General features: G+C 50.3%; 11 protein-coding genes across 11 annotated transcripts; 6 read left to right on the top strand and 5 right to left on the bottom strand.

Annotated features, from left to right (window-relative positions):
* Positions 1 to 54: 54 nt before the first annotated feature.
* APUU_31580S (RTA1 domain-containing protein) lies at positions 55 to 1,022 on the bottom strand (the record flags this gene model as incomplete). Its single annotated transcript, XM_041702799.1, has 3 exons — positions 55 to 485; positions 540 to 788; positions 860 to 1,022. The coding sequence occupies 3 exons, from the start codon at positions 1,020 to 1,022 to the stop codon at positions 55 to 57; spliced, it is 843 nt and encodes a 280-aa protein (XP_041555548.1).
* A 542-nt stretch (positions 1,023 to 1,564) lies between these two features.
* On the top strand, positions 1,565 to 2,400 carry HMX1 (biliverdin-producing heme oxygenase; the record flags this gene model as incomplete). The annotated part of the gene is made up of 2 exons (XM_041702798.1): positions 1,565 to 1,614; positions 1,668 to 2,400. The coding sequence occupies 2 exons, from the start codon at positions 1,565 to 1,567 to the stop codon at positions 2,398 to 2,400; spliced, it is 783 nt and encodes a 260-aa protein (XP_041555547.1).
* A 348-nt stretch (positions 2,401 to 2,748) lies between these two features.
* Positions 2,749 to 3,843, bottom strand: APUU_31577S (NAD(P)-dependent alcohol dehydrogenase; the record flags this gene model as incomplete). The annotated part of the gene is made up of 1 exon (XM_041702797.1): positions 2,749 to 3,843. The coding sequence occupies one exon, from the start codon at positions 3,841 to 3,843 to the stop codon at positions 2,749 to 2,751; it is 1,095 nt and encodes a 364-aa protein (XP_041555546.1).
* Positions 3,844 to 4,097: 254 nt separating this feature from the next.
* On the bottom strand, positions 4,098 to 5,973 carry APUU_31576S (uncharacterized protein; the record flags this gene model as incomplete). The annotated part of the gene is made up of 4 exons (XM_041702795.1): positions 4,098 to 4,292; positions 4,350 to 5,582; positions 5,652 to 5,732; positions 5,791 to 5,973. The coding sequence occupies 4 exons, from the start codon at positions 5,971 to 5,973 to the stop codon at positions 4,098 to 4,100; spliced, it is 1,692 nt and encodes a 563-aa protein (XP_041555545.1).
* A 303-nt stretch (positions 5,974 to 6,276) lies between these two features.
* On the top strand, positions 6,277 to 8,273 carry APUU_31575A (Leucine Rich Repeat domain protein; the record flags this gene model as incomplete). Its single annotated transcript, XM_041702794.1, has 6 exons — positions 6,277 to 6,289; positions 6,345 to 6,427; positions 6,522 to 6,656; positions 6,707 to 6,817; positions 6,872 to 6,996; positions 7,043 to 8,273. 6 exons carry the CDS (start codon positions 6,277 to 6,279, stop codon positions 8,271 to 8,273), a joined length of 1,698 nt encoding a protein of 565 aa, XP_041555544.1.
* Positions 8,274 to 8,431: 158 nt separating this feature from the next.
* APUU_31574S (indoleamine 2,3-dioxygenase family protein) lies at positions 8,432 to 10,097 on the bottom strand (the record flags this gene model as incomplete). Its single annotated transcript, XM_041702793.1, has 4 exons — positions 8,432 to 8,635; positions 8,697 to 8,999; positions 9,065 to 9,539; positions 9,604 to 10,097. 4 exons carry the CDS (start codon positions 10,095 to 10,097, stop codon positions 8,432 to 8,434), a joined length of 1,476 nt encoding a protein of 491 aa, XP_041555543.1.
* Positions 10,098 to 11,273: 1,176 nt separating this feature from the next.
* APUU_31573S (protein PET117) lies at positions 11,274 to 11,610 on the bottom strand (the record flags this gene model as incomplete). Its single annotated transcript, XM_041702792.1, has 2 exons — positions 11,274 to 11,453; positions 11,515 to 11,610. 2 exons carry the CDS (start codon positions 11,608 to 11,610, stop codon positions 11,274 to 11,276), a joined length of 276 nt encoding a protein of 91 aa, XP_041555542.1.
* Positions 11,611 to 11,907: 297 nt separating this feature from the next.
* APUU_31572A (uncharacterized protein) lies at positions 11,908 to 12,590 on the top strand (the record flags this gene model as incomplete). The annotated part of the gene is made up of 6 exons (XM_041702791.1): positions 11,908 to 11,910; positions 11,969 to 12,007; positions 12,067 to 12,100; positions 12,157 to 12,165; positions 12,223 to 12,323; positions 12,417 to 12,590. 6 exons carry the CDS (start codon positions 11,908 to 11,910, stop codon positions 12,588 to 12,590), a joined length of 360 nt encoding a protein of 119 aa, XP_041555541.1.
* A 453-nt stretch (positions 12,591 to 13,043) lies between these two features.
* Positions 13,044 to 13,677, top strand: APUU_31571A (esterase/lipase family protein; the record flags this gene model as incomplete). The annotated part of the gene is made up of 4 exons (XM_041702790.1): positions 13,044 to 13,254; positions 13,316 to 13,556; positions 13,606 to 13,615; positions 13,672 to 13,677. The coding sequence occupies 4 exons, from the start codon at positions 13,044 to 13,046 to the stop codon at positions 13,675 to 13,677; spliced, it is 468 nt and encodes a 155-aa protein (XP_041555540.1).
* A 71-nt stretch (positions 13,678 to 13,748) lies between these two features.
* APUU_31570A (triglyceride lipase) lies at positions 13,749 to 14,578 on the top strand (the record flags this gene model as incomplete). Its single annotated transcript, XM_041702789.1, has 6 exons — positions 13,749 to 13,818; positions 13,867 to 13,905; positions 13,961 to 14,090; positions 14,137 to 14,373; positions 14,448 to 14,482; positions 14,553 to 14,578. The coding sequence occupies 6 exons, from the start codon at positions 13,749 to 13,751 to the stop codon at positions 14,576 to 14,578; spliced, it is 537 nt and encodes a 178-aa protein (XP_041555539.1).
* A 723-nt stretch (positions 14,579 to 15,301) lies between these two features.
* APUU_31569A (arrestin (or S-antigen), N-terminal domain protein) lies at positions 15,302 to 17,383 on the top strand (the record flags this gene model as incomplete). The annotated part of the gene is made up of 5 exons (XM_041702788.1): positions 15,302 to 15,526; positions 15,589 to 15,705; positions 15,757 to 15,969; positions 16,040 to 16,603; positions 16,667 to 17,383. The coding sequence occupies 5 exons, from the start codon at positions 15,302 to 15,304 to the stop codon at positions 17,381 to 17,383; spliced, it is 1,836 nt and encodes a 611-aa protein (XP_041555538.1).
* Between the last annotated feature and the right edge of the window lie 351 nt (positions 17,384 to 17,734).

Below are 17,734 nucleotides of genomic sequence, written 5' to 3'. Positions count from 1 at the left end.
CAAAAGATAGAAAACTTGGTCTATCTCTAGATCGATATATACACTCGTTACTAATCACACGGTAACCTCGCTGATACTCAACCCTCCCTTGGTTGTCATAACACGTCCACGACCCAAGAGACAGTTCACCTCGCTTGGATGGATAACCACGAATATTACCATCACCAACCACATCAGCAGCGCGTCAAACACATATATGAAAGCCTCGTTCCGCAGCAGATAGCCATCCCAGCCCTGGAGATACTCGACAACACGGAATATAGATCGGATCAAAATCAGGATGCTAGAGCCATAGAGCGCCCACATATGCTTCATCCATGGAGTTGTGCTGGCATTTCCGAGCGCGGTGGGGTGGCGGTTGATACGTCGCTGAAATATGAACGAGCAGACGACGAAGAAGCCGAAGAAAGCGATTTGCACAAAGAGGCCGCCCACGATGATATTCTCCCCCATTTGCTGCGAGTCTGTTACGAGGATCCCAGCGCCTGAAATACCGTCAGCATATGTTCATCCAGCGCGAGCGTGCGTTCGTATCATACCCGATGATTGCATCAGGAAACTGAGGACATCGCCAGCAACAAATATCTTGGTCATCCACCCGACCCGAATGACGGAGAATTTCTCGCCGCGTACGAGAGCGATGAGCCGACCCAAGTACATATAGATACTTGCGGCAAAAAGTGCCGGCGCAACGAGGAGCAGAACGCTCTGCATTATATAGGGTCCGAGTGTCCAGTCTGGCGTCTGAGATGCCGATAACGCGCGGCCGATGTATCCTATGAACTCGACTGTTTCTGTCAGAAATGTTTCATACGGAGCGGAGCAGCTATTTGGAGCAGGGGCGGGGACCGAAACTGACAGTATCCTCCAAGCACCATCGGGACGAAGAACCATGTCCTCGTTCGGAACAGGTGGTATGTATGCAGGCCGGTCACTATTCCGTAAAGGATGATGAAGATGACCGCCGCCACCATGGACGGGTCGTAGAAGTAGGGCTTCCAGTTATCGAAACCGCCGGACATTTTTGCAAACAATGAGTAATAATCAAGCGAGTGGTACGAGAGAAAGATAGAATGAAAATGAAGAATAGAATTGAAAGAATCTGATTCTCAATTCCCCTCACCTCCTTATAATACATCCCGCCCACTCTCTGCACTATCTGGATCCATCGCAGAAACATAACCTCGTATTTCGTGACTTTCTCCCGATCGGGTATAGCGGTCTGACTCGGCCATGGGCCCGATTAAGTAATCCAGCACTCCACCGGACTGGACATTGTATACTCGTCTATATACAATTTCAAAACTTTTGCCAACAAGAGACTATTAGTCAGTCGAGCTGAGAAAGTTATCATGGATGTGTTGGCTGATCCTTTGTTCGTCTCGTACGCGGGTTGATTGGTTGACTATGGAAAACGCAACAATGGAAGCAGCTTTTACGCAAACGGCACTACCTAATGTTACATACTTTAGACACACCATCTCCAGAGGCAATTCCCACTTCTTGTCTTTTTCCAACTCGGCTCGACTTTTTTACCAATATTCGACATCTATCCATTACTGCCATGGCTAAAGCCGACCTCGACCTGGTTTCGCGAATCAGGGCCACTATCAAGTAAACCCCATTCCATCTTCCGACATACATCGATCGAACATTAACCTGAACAGAGAGCCACATGGCGTGGTAAACCACCTGAATACCGCCCGGATACCCCTATGTTTGCCGCCCCAGGCAAATACATCTGGTCTTTATACTCTGGGATTTTCACGATACGCGCAGATCTACCTTGGATTCGAAGAAGTCTGGCACTCCATCATCGGCGATTACGAGGATTGGTCTACTGCGACTGAGATCGATGACGACCCGACCATCTTTTCCAGTGATGAGGAAAGGGTCAAGGCTATCCTACGCTTTCTCTATATGCCCGAACTCTACAGGACTCGACGCTTGGAGTCTGATCTTGCGGCGCTTAACTCGCTGGATTCTGGTTTCGGCCTCGGGGATGACAATGCCGCCACCGAGTTTCGACAATACATCAAACAGCGGATATCGGAAAACGCTCATCTCCTTGTGGCATATATCTGGATCATGTACCAGGCTCTGTTCAACGGAGGGCGATTCATCCGGGGTCAACTCCTCAAAGCCGGGCCTGAGTTCTGGGGTCTGTCACCAAAGGAGATGGACCCAACTAATTTCCCTTCGCCACTCTCATTTTGGTGTGTCGAGGATGATGACGCGGTAAGGATGGAATTCAAGAGGAGGGTCTTAAAGGCAGACAAGATATTGACGGAGACTGAGAGGCGGGAAATCTTGGACGAAGCCCTAGAGATCTTTCGTCGATGCAGGCTCCTCACGTTGCAGCTTGACGAGCAAACCACTGCACTCGATCCAAGAACATAATAAAAACAAAAACATACAGCAGCTGGGATTCGCATGTGGTCACCCACCATACTACTAACCAGCCGGCGTGTGGCTTAAGTACGGCTGAGCGGACGGGAAGCCCTGTTTTCCACACCCTGTGGTCGTATGTACTTGGTAGCTATAAGACACTGTATTTATGCTCAATCCTACTCAGCGTGGGATAGTCGTCCTGCTGCAGTATATCATTATACTCCGGTTAAATTCTACGTACACCCGACCCGCCACGATCTGACAACCAATATATATATAGAAATACGTAGTCACATAATCATACTTTCTCCACTCCAAGGCCACATCAGTGCACCCAAGGTACTCAATTGAGCCCATTTACAATTTCCCCGTCTTCTTCGCATTCTCCAAGACATACCGATACCTGGCCCTCCCCTCGTGCATGTCCGCCAAAGCGAGGTTGACCTCCTCCATCGGCCTCGTCTGCACCCACGGCTTCACGCCCTTCTCAGCAGCCAGTTCCAGCATCACGCGAATATCCTCAGGAGACCCAATCGTCGACCCCGTCAGCTTAACGCCCTTCTGAATCAACGAGAACGCCCGCAACGGCGGCAATGGCTCCTCCGGTGCCCCAACCTGCACAAACACACCATTCCGCTTCAAAAGTCTCAAGTATCCCGCCAGCGGCATATTCTCCCCAGAGACAGTGCAGATAATCAAATCCAGTGACCGCGCATGCTTCTTCGCCCAGGTCTTATCCTCCCCCGTCGCAATGAAGTCATCCGCGCCCAGACTACCCGGCGTTGAGCCCACCGCATCACTCTTCTTCGCCGACGACCGCGAAATCGCTACCACGGCATCACTCCCCATCGCCTTCGCAAATAACAGACCCATATGACCTAATCCTCCAATCCCTACAATCCCAACCCTCTTCCCGGGTCCCGCACCGAAGCGCCTCAACGGCGCAAAAACCGTAACACCACCACAGAGCAACGGCGCTGCCTCTTCACTGCTTAGCTTCTCCGGAATGCGAAAGACAAAGTGCCCCGGGCCGCGCCACCGATTCGCGTACCCGCCGTAGGCCTTACTCCCGTCGGGATAGCGCGAGTTGTACGTGCCCACCATTTTGGGACAGTAGGACTCCTCATTGTCAGCGCAGGCCTCGCAGTCTGGGCGCAGGCATGCGGAGCATTGCGCGCCTATGCCGACGCGGTCGCCAAGTTTGATGTTCTTGGATGATGGGATGGCGCTGCCGATGCGGGTTGCCGTGCCGACAATCTCGTGTCCGACGACGCAGGGATAGTCTGCTGGGGCCCAGCCGGAGCGGATTGTGTGGACGTCGCTGCCGCAGATGCCGCAGTGGGAGATTTGGACTTCGATGTCGGTTTCTTCAAAGGGTTTCGGGGTGAAGGGTTCGTGGGTGAGGGGGGATTTTGGGTCGTGCGCGACCCAGCCTGTGAATGTATCGGGCATTGTGGAAGTTTCGTAGAAAAGTATTCAATTGGGCCAGTGAGAGAGGTTGTTGTTGTTGTTTGGATTGAAGTGCGGAGGTGTGTTTTACATTTATATGTATGGGAATTGGAGACAGCCGACGTTTATATTTTTGCCGAGGTTGTGCAGTTCCATGCCATCACATTCATTACCTACCAGCTTGCTATTCTTGACCAACAATACAACACACGAAAATATTAAACAGTGAAGAACGAAAATGAAATGGGTATATGATGCTACTTCATCCCCATCAGCTCCCCTAGCTCATTGGTCGTCAGCGTGCTCCGACGTCGGTCTCCCGTCCTCTTTCGCGCAATCTTGCCGCCACGACTCCTCTTTCGACTCTCTTGTTCGCGGCGCGATTGCTCAGCTGCGCGAGCTTCGCTTTCGGCAGCCGCCAGTTTTTGACTTACACTCATTCGAGAGGGGCCCTATAGATAGACACAATGATTAGATAAATTTGGCACAGATGCATTGCTCGAACTTACCGGACGTGGGCCCTTGGGCTCGACTCGTCTCCTTGATGGCCTTCGCGTCACAGCATCTGATTGATGGGCCTTGATCGGCATCGTGTCGTCTTCCTCTTGCCGGTGTTTAGACGGTGATTTACGGTCTCTGTCTGAAACTATGGCTCCTTTCCGCGGCGGCTGCGCTATTAATGTGGCGTTATCGGTCCTTTCTTTCAGAGCTCGACTGGGGCTTGGTTGAGGTTGTTCCTCTGGGAGAGGTGCGGTGTCTTCGCGACTGGGCGCCGCCTCTGTCATCTCTTCCTCACGCTCATCTTCATCCTCATCCTCGTTCTCTTCATCTTCCTGGTCTTCGAAAATCGGCGAGTGCATGGCCACGTCGCTGTCTCTGACTCGAGAGTGTTCCGAGCCCACCTGAACATCGAGCTTCAGCCCCATCCGAAGCTCTTCCGCCCGGATAGAGCCTCCGCCATGCGCTATCCGCTTATGCCAGCCATCCATCATGGTGACTGCTTGTCTCCACCGGCTTTCCATCTTTTCCCAGCCCTCGCGAAGTCGTTTGATCTCTTCATCGCGCACCTCAACCTCTTCCAGTGGTACAAATGACGGGTTGGTGAGTAGTGTCCGTAGATGCTCGAGCACAAGCTCCATTTCACCGGATAGTTCTTCGCACGACGCAGGTAGGTTTGTGACAGCAGGGCCGCCGTACGTTGACCTCTGAGGCCCTGTACTGGCCGTCCCGTGTGAGTACCCATTCTCAGCGGCCGAATCTTCCGTCAGCGACAATCCTTGTACTTCCTTCAGCGTATCAACGGTGTTTCGTGCAAGGAGGATTAGAGAATCGTTCTCATCACTAAGAGTCTGGCACAACTGCGTAAGGAAGTCGTTCGTTTCCTCCTTCAAGCTGTATCCCGGATCGTGAACGCCATCACCCCCTGACAGATACCGGGCTCGAGATGACTGGCTGGCGGCAGGATTGATATTGATTGTGGTCACACCCAATCCGTCGCGCTTCCCTCGTTGTCGGTCTGCCAGGTGGGCCTTCAGTTTCTGTAGCTCGAGATCACGCTTGCGAATATCGTTGGCGCATTGGGATCGGACTTGCTGCACGGTAGTCTTCATGCGCTGGACTTGGTCTTTCAGTCCTCGGATGGTTGCCTCCGCACTCGACATGTTGGTTTTGAATGATCGCTCCTGAGCCTCGGCCAGCGCCAGCGATCGCGATAATTCCGACTTCTTCGTTTGGAGTTTTTCCTGCAGCGTTTTAGCCCTGTAATTCACCTGGACCTATCTGGCCTAGAGTTGGATGTCCTTCGCACATACAATTTCCACAGTCTTATGAGAGTCTTCTGCTCGTAGCGTCCGGATTGTTGTTGCTAGGTTCTCTCGATGTTCTGCCTCGCGCTTTGAGTTCCGTCAGTCGGGAACGTCGGCATTGACCATGCGCAACGACGAAGCTTACATCTCGCCTTAAAACCAAGTCATTCACCAGGTTAATGATCCTCGCCATTGTGTTCGTCACCCCGCCCTCCTCATTCTCTGGGTTTGCGAAATCAATCGGTCGGCCGGTCTTCACGAGGCCCCGGGCCAGTAAGACATTATTAATGTATATGGAAGCAGCATGCAGATCACCCTGCGGTTCCATGATGAACGGACGTGCTTGTCCTGCAAGCAGCCTGAGCTATTAAAGTAGGAATAAAACCGAGGGGAATGTCCTCGGATGAGGTTTTGTCGAGATACAAAAATAATGTGATCTCGAAACACCGAAAGGGGAAGAATGTAAACACCGTTAATTCTCGGGGATGCGACAGAGACCAAAGGCGCTGTCCCCCGCCCGTTCTGTGGCGTCCGTTGCCAGGTTGACCACACTCCATCATTTGGAGATCTCAACGGCTTTCAGCACAATGATCTTCAGAAAGCTCACTCCAGCTCTTGTGAATGGCTGATAATGGGCTCTCGAGGTAATCTCTCCGGTGTCTGAACGCGTAATTTCGAGTATTGTTGACCGCCATGTAGGAGAAGCCGCGCTGCTCCAACGGCAGGGCCAGAATCTATACGGCCAGGGTAATTTGGATGGCGCTGTAAGCGCCTTTACGGAGGTAAATATCCATGCTTTTTGCCATTTTATTGGCTGCGTTGCGGTTTTTCTCGCTCGAATCGCCATGGTGACTTTTTCTAACTTTGATACCTCAGGCACTAAAATGTCCTGATGTAGATGCGCTCTCGGTGCTGGATAATCGAGCAGCGACATACACGAAACTTTTGCGCTACGAGCAGGCTCTGAAGGATGCTAGACAAATGATCAAGCGAGATAAACAAGATGAACGAGTGAGAAAGCGCCCAGCCCAATATTTCCATTCTTACCTAATCAGTCTTAGGGATATCTACGCTGTGCCAAAGCACTATTGCTGGATGGGAAGCCTGAGAAGGCCCGCGAAGTGTATGCGTACGCATTGAAATCTTTGCCAAAGGATAATTCACGACGTCAAGTTTGTTTCATGCCTCGCAGTGTCCCCTCCGACGTCGATGCTAATCTGGTCTAGGTACTGGAGCAAATGCACTCGAAACTGCACGACAAATTGGTATCAAAATGCTATGATCCGTTCACTGTATTCCCGCTTGAAATAGCGCGGATGGTGTTGGAGCATTTTGAATTCAAACAGATAGTGTAAGTACCCACGCCGGTTTTCGTTTTACTTCTCTGACCTGAACAGGGCTATCTTGCGGGTCTCAAAAGGATGGGATCGGTTCCTTTCATCAATGCGGGATTTATGGATGCGTGTTGATTTCTCTGGGGCACGCGGTAAGATTCATTGGTCTTCTGCTCTAGCCTACATCCGGCGATCCAAGGCCATGCTCACGGAAGCCATCGTGACGAACCTCACCAAGGCCTCTATACGGAAAGTTCTCGAGTATATCAGCCGTTGTCCAAATCTCCAACACCTTGGGATCCTATCGCCCTCCTCACCCAACGACATCTACGAACTTTTCAAAGGCTGCAAGAAGCTTAAAACCCTTTTGATCTCCTCAGACACTACCATTCCTCAATCCACACTCACCAAACTGCTGGCCAGCTTCCCCAAGCTCGAACGCATCGAAATCCACAACGCTACAAAATCTCGCGAGGCCGACGTTCACTGGCCACCAGCTCTTCCCAATCTACAAAGCATCACACTCGGCACAACTGAGTCCGGTGTTCACGAAAACTACATCCCAGCTCTCTACATCCCTCGCCTAATCGACCCAACAACCCCCCTCCCAATATCAAACCTCACCTCGCTCCGCCTCCACTCAAACCCCAAAATATTTGTGCCCTATCCGCCCTTTTTCAACCCTGCAGACCTCCCCCACCTTCAGAAATTAGACATAAGCGGTCTCTACATTGGTGGCACCTTCGGCCTCCCACCTACTCTCCAGTTCCTCCGCATCCGCGGCGGCGCAGCAATCGAGGCCCTCCCCTTCGCTACGCCAATCACAACCATAGATGAAAATAACGGGCAACTCCTACCCCTTCACCTTCCGAAATTGACGACACTTATATTCAGCGACGTCCCCTGGGTCACGCATCTGACCCTAATGGCATTCGTGGCGAACGCAGAGGCGCCGCTGGAGGTGTTGCATGTCGATAGCTGTTTCCGGGTTCCGGCTGCGATACTCGTTTCGATTCTCCGTGAGCATGGTGCGCATCTGAATACTTTGAACGTTGCGCATATCATGGGGATTCAGGACTCGACGGTTGCTGCTTTAGTTGAGGGAGTGCGGTCGTTGAATGTTCTTAATTTGGCATATACTGACATTACGGGCATTACGGTCAAGGCGCTTGCAGATGCGCAGGTAGCGGAGGATAAGGCAAATGTGGCATGCTTGTATGTTAAGGGGTGTGAGGGAATTTCGTCCGATGCTATTGACTATGGACGGGCTAAGGGACTTGTTATTGTTACTTGAGCCGAGTTTACATGGAGACTTCATTGTATACCAGCCTTTCTGGAATAATTATTTTGATTGGTTAACCAGATGCCTTTTGCGATGGTTATACTTGAAAACTGATCTAGAAAAAGAAAAACGAGAGGAAGAGCTTGTCAGCGCTAAGCGAATACCTCTATCTACACGCCTCGTTCCTTGCACCATTTTTCAACCTCTTTTGCCAATTTCACCTTCTGATCCCTCACGACCTCCATCATAGGCTCAACTAGCTTCTGGCAGGAACCATCGTACCCTGCGGTACCCTGGACCTTGTGTGGCGCAAGTACGCTGTCGTAGACAGAGACCATCATCTCCATGACTGCGGAGAGCTGGTTTGGAAGCCACTATTCAACTAAATCAGCAACTAGGTCATCCCAAGCGTGGAGGATATTGAAGTTAACTCACAGTAACAATCGGGCTGCCTCCAGTGGCAGTTGGGTGGGGAGTCCGACGGATGATGTACTCCCTCGCGAACAGCCAGTGCCTCCACCTGAAGCTTCGCACATGGTTCAATGTGCGTAGAAACAGGATAGCAGTTTCGGTATCTTGGAGGGAGAAGTCACGGACACCTACCTCCTCCGCCTTGGTACGGACGTGAGCAAGGAAAGTCCTATGCGGGAGAGGTCTGTAGGCGCGGAATTCGTGAAGGATCTCCGTGAGTGGTGTCTTGGGCATGGGAATCTGCAAAAGATGATCCAAGAGTGGGATCTATTTTTTCACCTTAGGTTAGTAATTTATCCTTTGCCCTAATTTCTTCGGGATTCAGAACTTACTATGCTGTCATTGGCACCACTCTCGCCACGGAAGAACAGAGGGTTGTTGTCCTCAGCGCCCTCATATACGACGCCGTTGGGGAACATGGATTGGGAAGTGATGCCGAAGATGAAAACACGGAATTGGAGATACTCGGATGGTTTGGAGTTGGCCCACATATCTTCCATGCCGGCTTCAATCTTCTCCATAGAGGCTAGGATATCCCGGAACCCATTGTTAACAGCTGATCGAGAGCCACCTTGTTCAAGGGTGTCTATAACTTGAAGAGCACCGCTGATCAGACCAGAGGTGTCTTTCACCATGTCAATGTGAGTCAGGATAAATCCCGCTTCCGAGCTGCGAGGGTCGAGACCACGCTCGAATGCTCGGACTAGACGAAGGTTGGAATAGACCATGCCCTTGGACGGGTCATCAAGGGTATAGTTGAACAGAGCATATGAGGCAGCATAAGACATGAAAGGAGGGATATCCAGACTAGAGATTCAGTGTTAGACATTGTCGTTTAAGAGGAAGGTATAACTGGCGACGGCGAACTTACATCTGTCCACAGCGATACAAAGGTCTAGCAACAGCCTTGGGCAACACCTCGCGACCCAAACCGTACCCATTTTCGGGATCTGTGCACCAGTTCTTCCAGCAGGGTTCAAGTAGGTAGGATGAGGCCAGGAAGGAATAGTCACGAAAGACAGCCATGATGGTGTAGAGGTCTAACGCTCCATCCGCGGTGACCAGCTTGTCAACCTCATCAGTCAAGTCAGGGAGTTCCTCCAATACAGCTGGGCCTAGCTCATAAGTAGCCAGGAGACCAGGAGTACCATCCTCTCTGACGACAGGGAGGCGAGCAAGCAGTGACATCAAAGGCTTGAAGACATCTGGGAGGGTAGTTGGGGAGGTGAGGTAAGGTAGGAACCCAGTGGAGGTAGTGACAGTAAAGGGGTCTAGAGAACGAGGTAGTGTGGCAGGGTCATCATGAACGTGAGGGAAGGCCTGTAGGGTGGTAGGGGAGTTTGAGACCACTTTGGCAGGCGACATGGTATAAAACTGAGAAAGAGGCAAGGGCAGTTGGGAGTAGTAGAAGGGTGTCTTCAAACGAAGTGTTGAGAGAAACAAACGGAAAGTTGGGGGAGAGACGTGTTCTGACTTCTTCTTGGATGAGGAAGGATGAAAGAGAGAGGAAGTTTGGCAGGAAAGCAGGTGCTTCTTATAATGACCTGAGGCCGGTATCAATTCCGGCCTCAGAGGGTCTATTACGAAAGAGAAAAGAAGAACACATACACATATGAAAAAGCCCATGTTACTATTGTATATTCACATTTAATAGTTTCCAGGCTCAAGTACATGCAGTAAAAGCTATCCCCCGCCCTCCCTGGCTTCAGTTTCTGATACACTAACACAATGACATTCACTCTCATCTATACAGAAGCTTGGCGTTGATAGGGCTCCAATCCATCACGTGATATGTGCTTTCCAGGCAGTTGCACTCTAGTTGCCCATGCCAAACCGTCAAGGCAGTAAAGAGAACGAATTATAGAGGCGGAGTGTGTAACCAGGTCCATTTATGAGCACTTAATAGGCGAACTATATGAAACAGAACAGGAACCCGCAGTCCCATCGGAGATCGCCACACGGTCGTCATTGGTGTAAGAGGCCGGGAACATTCCGGCCTCCGGCAATAACCGGCCTTTGCCAAGTTCACCAATGCTACTCCGCACAACTTGCGTGTGACCTGGGCAGACCGAAACCCAAAGGTCCTTTGTTTGGTCTAGTCCTGGCCTGTCTCCGCAAAGAACATCTAAGATGCCAAGACTCATCTCGTCAACGCATCTGGCTAGGCCGTATATGTCTAAACGGGTATAGGATCAACACCTACTGAACAAGGTTGAGATACTTGACGAGTAAAATGAGTTTCGGACACTTTTTAAGAACGAGACATTTCGTTGCAGTCATCGTCTCGCCGACCAATACCATCAACGCCTGCGCTTGGACCACATGATCTCTGTTTGCCAGCAGTGTCCTCAAGTTTGGTTGGGTGGTGTGGTATTGTACGCAAACAATGTTGAACTGATGAATGGAGCATCTTCTATGTGGTAAATAATGTACATATCATGTCTATATTACAATCATATCACTGGATGGTGAAGTGTCAGAGCTGATAATCATGCGCCAAGGGCCCGAACTCACAAGTAACATCTCTAATATAGAGAATTGTCATGATCCTTGATTCAAATCTGGTAATCCCCCACTTGATGGCGGTCCGTCTATACTTGGGGAGACCTTCTGGAGCTTTAGATAGTCCTCCTGGAGCGCTTTCTGCATCTCGAAGTCGGCCTTTCGCTCTAATTGAACGCGTTGTTTCTCCATGTCCCGTTCGACACCTTTGTGCATGGACTATAAAAGATATCAGGTTAGCTTCAAGCCCCACCAAAACATATCAGAGCTCCCAACGTACTGCTTTTTCCTGTTCTTGGGCCCAGTGGACAAAGTAGACAATTCCTGCGGTGGCTAAGCCGGTGCCGGCAAAGGTCAACTTCGAAGCGCGCGACATGACGTAAGAAATATAGACAACCAGAACAACCGAAAAGAACGAGAGAATAGGCAAGGAACTTGGTTTTAGTGGCGACGGTAAAAAAGGCATCCAGGTGGTTCGAGACTCCAAGTGATAGCGGTGGCATGCGGCAGAATCTCCGACCGCCCAAGGAGGGTCATCCGTATTGCGGAGGTCCAGCTTGACGCCGCATCACAAGCTTCACTCTTCGGATCTTGGATTTAGTCGCTTCTTTTTTCGATAGACCACCCGTCATTCGACTGGCCCTTATATATCTGAAAGAATTTATCTGCCAATATGGTGAGTTTACGATTGAAGTTCCCTCAGACTCAGGAGAATCCTAATAACTCTTTTATAGTCCGCCCAGAATTCCGCAGGCATTCAGACCCTCCTCGACGTAAGCTCTGCTGAGGTCCTATATCCCGGGTGTGCATATAATTAATTTTTTCGATTCAGGCCGAGAGAGAGGCTCAGAAGATTGTCCAGCAAGGTGCGCTATCTCCATCAAAGTCGTTTTGATACATGCTGACGTGTCGCATTGTTTAGCTAGAGAATGTACGAACTCAAAAACCGATCGCTAAATGTACAATCTTTGTTAACGATATTGGATAGACCGTACAAAGCGGATAAGAGACGCAAAGGCGGAGGCGCAGAAGGAAATCGAAGAATATAGGAAGCAGAAGGAAGACGAATTCAAGAAGTTCGAAGCCGAGGTGAGAGCTATTCTGCTTGATTAAAAGATGCGATGGGATAATTTGCACACGCTCTTACAATCGGATGTGCTAACGCTGTGTTTCCTAAACTAGCACTCAAGCGGGTACAAGAAGGCGGAGGAGGATGCGGATAAGGAAGCTGAGGTGAAACTTGAGGAGATCAAAAAGGCTGGAACGGACAAGGGCCCCAAGGTTGTTGAGAAGCTGATTCACGCGCTGGTTGATGTGAAGCCCGAGCCGTCTGCGAAGATCGTTACCAAGGCATAGAAATAAGGTGCAAGTGGTTCCGTCGGCGATATGAGCATAGTCCATTTATTTTTGCTGCTTTAGAGCCCATAACGTTATCATCATTTACAGTATTCTGTTCGGTGTATCATACTAGTACCTATGACAGTTTCTCCATAAATAGTTCAGGTGCCTTTTAGGAGGCTCTGGAGGCCATGTATTCAGTAGTTTAAAATCCGGTTATGTTCAAAATATTAACACCCTTATACCCCTGTCTAAAAAATATCCAAATACTAATATAAACTAGTATGATATTGAATACTTCCAATGCACCAGACGTTTTGAATATTCACATGCTTGACAACTTGATGTCTTTATTTGCAGCCTCAGGCATCAAGGCACCCATTGCGTCACCGCGCATTGTCGATTGTTTTGAGATCGGCTTCAACATCCCGCGGATTCATTTCTATATATCCCGAAATCAAGTCACAAAATATGGGATTTTCTCCCAGCAGTGCCTTTGTTACGCAGAGTCTGAGGGCTGCCAGTCGCCGTCCTTCTCCGTCACTATATCTGTGTCCAACTTGTTCCATACGACATTTCCGCTCTTCGCGGAGGAGCAATTCACGCGCGGGTCCCAACCCCCGACTCGAAGCCTTCGGTAAAATCATTAGAGATGAGTACGCGGTAGTCCGAGATCATTATGGTACGTCTTAAAAACTACGATTGTGGCTCCCTAGAAACCCCCTATTTATCAATGCCAACAGAGACTCCCAAGCATCCCATTGTTCTCGCACATGGCCTGCTTGGATTTGATGAACTACGACTTGCTGGACCTTTTCTCCCAGGGGTCCAGTACTGGCGTGGTATTAAGGAGGCGCTCTCGATGAAAGGCGTTGAGGTTATTACCGCGACTGTGCCGCCGTCGGCATCTATTGAAATGCGAGCGGAAGTACTAGCAGAGACGATCACATCTGCTGCGCGGGGAAGAGAAGTAAATATAGTAGCGTGAGTCGAACCCTCCTTGTTTATTGTGCTGTCATCTAATACGGCACAGTCATAGCATGGTATGTTATTATGATGCCCTTGGGAAGAGGGCGACATTGCTCACGAAAGCCTGCAGGGGTGAGATAACCACGAACTGCACCAAGGTCTCCTGCCACATATTAATCGAAATGAAGCGGGCTTGATTCCCGATATATGATCACGCACTTAAAACCCAAGGACTTCAAGGTCTTGTCCTTGACCACCATCGCTACTCCGCATAGGGGTACGTAGCTGCTAGTGTCTTTCGAGAATGATTGCTGATAATTAGCAGGTTCAGCAGTAGCAGATTATGTACTTCAGCAGATAGGCGGTGCGCATATGGCGAATTTGCCCATAAAATAATTGCTAACGAGATGCGTTACCAGATGACCGCTTAGCCCAGCTCTACTACGCTCTCGAACAGATCAAGGTCGAGACCGGGGCGTTTTCTCAGCTGACCCGCGAATATATGGAGAAATCATTCAACCCTTCTACGCCGGATGTGGAGGATGTTCGGTACGTATTCTTCTCGGGTTCGGCTTCGGTAGGGCTGATGTCGCAGTTATTTTTCCTATGGCGCAGTAATGGAAGAACGGTTCTGGTCAATGTTCCGGTTGTCCCACCGTCTCCTTCAACAAATCGAAGGGTACAACGATGGACTCGTCAGCGTAGCGAGTAGTAAGTGGGGAGGAGAACACGGCTACAAGGGGACTCTCATGGGCGTGAGCCACTTGGACCTCATTAATTGGAGTAACCGACTCAAGTGGCTTGCTGGCGAGCTCACTGGCCAGAAACCGAAGTGAGTTCTGTCGGGCCGCTCAGATACGGCTGTCATGGATGGTTGCAGGTGGTCTCATGGCTAATTTTGGCTAGGTTCAATGCCGTTGCCTTTTACTTGGACATTGCTGGTACGTGTCACAGTCCGCTTGCGTCATTGTGCGTTCTTCATGCGCACAGCACTAAGCTGAGCTTCTCCAGATATGATTGCCAAGGAGGGGCTCTGAAGAGTTTGGATAGACTATGGATAGAGCAGCGTAGACTGGGGCGTTGAGAATTTTGGTGCCTAGAGAGCCCTACCAGGGTGTCTCTCGGCTATGCACATTTTCGGGAGTGGGTGCACCAACGACATGCATCCGGGCATTGTCATCCCTTTTTTCCAATTCGCCCTTGTCTCACGATAGGACAATCAAGCAGTTTTCTGGTCGGCTCACTGGCCGAACAGGCGTGCTCAAGGTGGCGGTGCAGTCTGGCTGGCCATGGATGCACCCTGAGTGGCTTAGCCCGACTGCAGGTCCATAATTGGAACTTGTGGAAGGCAGCCAAATACATACCCAGGAGATGATCTCAAGAGTAGTTATATCAAGCATAGAAATAATCAAGGGGCGGCAGTCCGTAATCAATGAATTTGCGCCGCGTTGTTCCCTCCTCCCAAATCCGCTGGTTGTCGCATTGTCCGCCAACGCCCGAACCCGCCGAGAGTCCGTCCGTTCTGTTTTGCCCCACGACCGGCGATTCTCAGCCTTAACGTCATTTCTTTCTTCCGTATCTTGTAGTTCGCTCCGAATTACCGTCGTTTTCTCTCCTCCATCCCGCTTCGTGTATTCCAGGCCGTCCGTAGTAGAATATTTGGCGCCCCCGAGAAATAGCCCGATCCTGTGCTGCGGATTGTGGCGTCAACCAGCGCATTGGCCGTCGTCCTATTCCACGAGTAACCCGAGCAGTTCGCCATGTCTGTCGCTCTCTACCTAGACCACCTGGAGCGGCCGCATACTACGCACCTCACGAACCTCGACTTTGTTTCTGGGAAAGTCATTCTCACGCTACAGACGGAGGCGTCAATAGCCGGCATTCAGGTCAAATTAGAGGCTGAGAGTCGCACCCGCCTGGCAGGGCCGCGATACCCGCATAATGAACACTCCGAGAAGAAGCGTACAGAGCTTGAAGTCCACAAGGTATGGCTTTCTTATATTATATGCTTTGTCTAAGAATGGCGTGTATTAATTGGGTATCCCAGCTTCTGTACAAAGTGAACGATGTCTTTCCCGACCAAGCGTTGGTCAACAATCAATCGTCTCCTGCTACTGCATGGACCTTTGCGCCAGGCAGATATGAATATCCGTTCCAGTTCAAGGTGAGCTGATACAAGATAACCTGATTGAGTTTCAGAGGCTGATTTTTATAGTTTCCATTCAACAATTCATGCAACCTACATAATAGCATGCTCACCAATCTCAATATATCTGGACTCAAGGTTGAGATGGCCAAGCAGGCGAATCGCCATGTGAAACGCACTCTTCCTCCGTCCTTGACTGGTTTCCCTGGGGTGGCCGAGATCAAGTATTATGTGAAAGCCACCGTTGTCCGTCCACAGTTTTACAAGGAGAACCTAAGAGCGGTAAGCTTCGCTCCCTCTCAAAGTTCTGGTCTTTGACAGCTCTTGCAACCAACTGATGTCCGAAATTCAGATACAAAACCTGACTTTTCTCCCCATCGAGCCGCCAAGGGCTGGCAACCCCAAGGAGGAAGCGTACGCGAGACGACAACACCAATTCGCGAGTGGACCAACACCTAAGAAACTTTTTCATAAAAGTTCTAAATCATCCCTAAGAGATTCGCCGGGGAGCTCTCTCCGTGTCGCCGCTGATCTTCGACTACCAAACCCATCCATTCTCACTTGCAATGAGCCGATTCCGATGCGTGTTCTAGTCAGCAAGATGTCCGAGTCATTTGAAACGGTGTTCCTGCAAATGCTGCAAATTGAATTGATCTCCTATACTCATATTCAGGCCCATGATCTGAAGCGAACAGAAAACGGATCCTGGGTACTTATGAGCAAGAGCAATATGGGCATACCTCTTGGAAGAGGTGGTGATCCCGCAGGCACCGAATGGACCATCGATCCAAAGTATTGGAGCCGCCTGCCTCTACCACCATCTGTTGCGCCCTCTTTCCAGACTTGCAATATTTCAAGAAGCTACGAACTTGAGGTGCGGGTTGGCCTGGCTCATGGCACGGTAGGGAAGTTAAAAGTACGTAACCCTGAATAATGTCCATTGATTTCGTCTCGGAATATAGCTAACTCTCAGAAACAGTCACAACTAATCATAATTCCACTAAGGGTACCTGTTCGGGTGTACTCTGGAATTACTCCTCCACCAGCTTTGTTGGAGGCAATGGCCACAAACACGCAAGCCAAGGAAACCAAAGAAAAGCAACCTGCTCACCCACCACCAAGCTCACCCCCAAGTTCGCCACAAAGGCCACAAAGACAAGATACCCAACGACCACCCATTCCACCAAGGCCATCTGTAGCCCCTACTGCCAATCTGGACGACGGCTATGACGAAGCTCCTCCAAGCTACGAGGACGCAATGGCTGAGACTCTCAGTCCCTTGGAAGGCCCCCGCCGCGAGTATTACCCACCAGATGCCTCCTCATCTACCCGACCTCGTGTTGAAACCGGAGCTGATGCGAGATCTCCAGCTGGAGAAGCCCCTAAACCGTCCAACGCACTGTATAGCAACCAAGGAGCGAATTCATCTTCCGAATCCTTTGATATGCTTCCTTCGTCCCCACCGGAATCTCGATCTGGATCTCCTCTAGGTTCCCCTGTCGCCCGACAGCAGAGTGTGCTCAAGATTCACAAGGCACCCCTCCCTGTGGAAGAGAGTCCCCCGCAGTATCAGCTAGTCGCTGAGGAACAACAACCGGCACAGGAACCGGAGACCCAAAGACCCTCGCGCCGAATCAATCTTGGAGTCCCGAACAGAAAACCAGTGCCTAGCCCGAGTCGAGCTCCGAAGCCGTGAAGCGGAATATTACGTATCCTTCAACAACCACCTTTACAAGGTAGGTCAATGGCCCTGCGCTGAAAACGAAGTACATTCATAAGATGCATATACGGGAGTTACTGGGTTTCCATAAGCATATTATAAGCATATTCTCTACTTGTCACCCTACATGTCCTGCGATACCAGTCTAACTTCTAGTTGGATGGTGATACCTATAATGCCTCTTTTATAGCCCACGCTATTCAATCAGTCAGTGGCAGGTAATTGCAAGAGATTAACGGTCCTTTTTCTTGTTGGGTCGATTACCCTAGTCAACCCCGGTACTTGTACAACGTTGCCCTTCCTCCTGGTTGGTCCGTGGATGAGCTC

Source organism: Aspergillus puulaauensis, chromosome 3 (assembly GCF_016861865.1).
Source record: "Aspergillus puulaauensis MK2 DNA, chromosome 3, nearly complete sequence".
Classification (NCBI taxonomy): domain Eukaryota; kingdom Fungi; phylum Ascomycota; class Eurotiomycetes; order Eurotiales; family Aspergillaceae; genus Aspergillus; species Aspergillus puulaauensis.
This window is presented reverse-complemented; position numbering and strand designations above follow the sequence as displayed.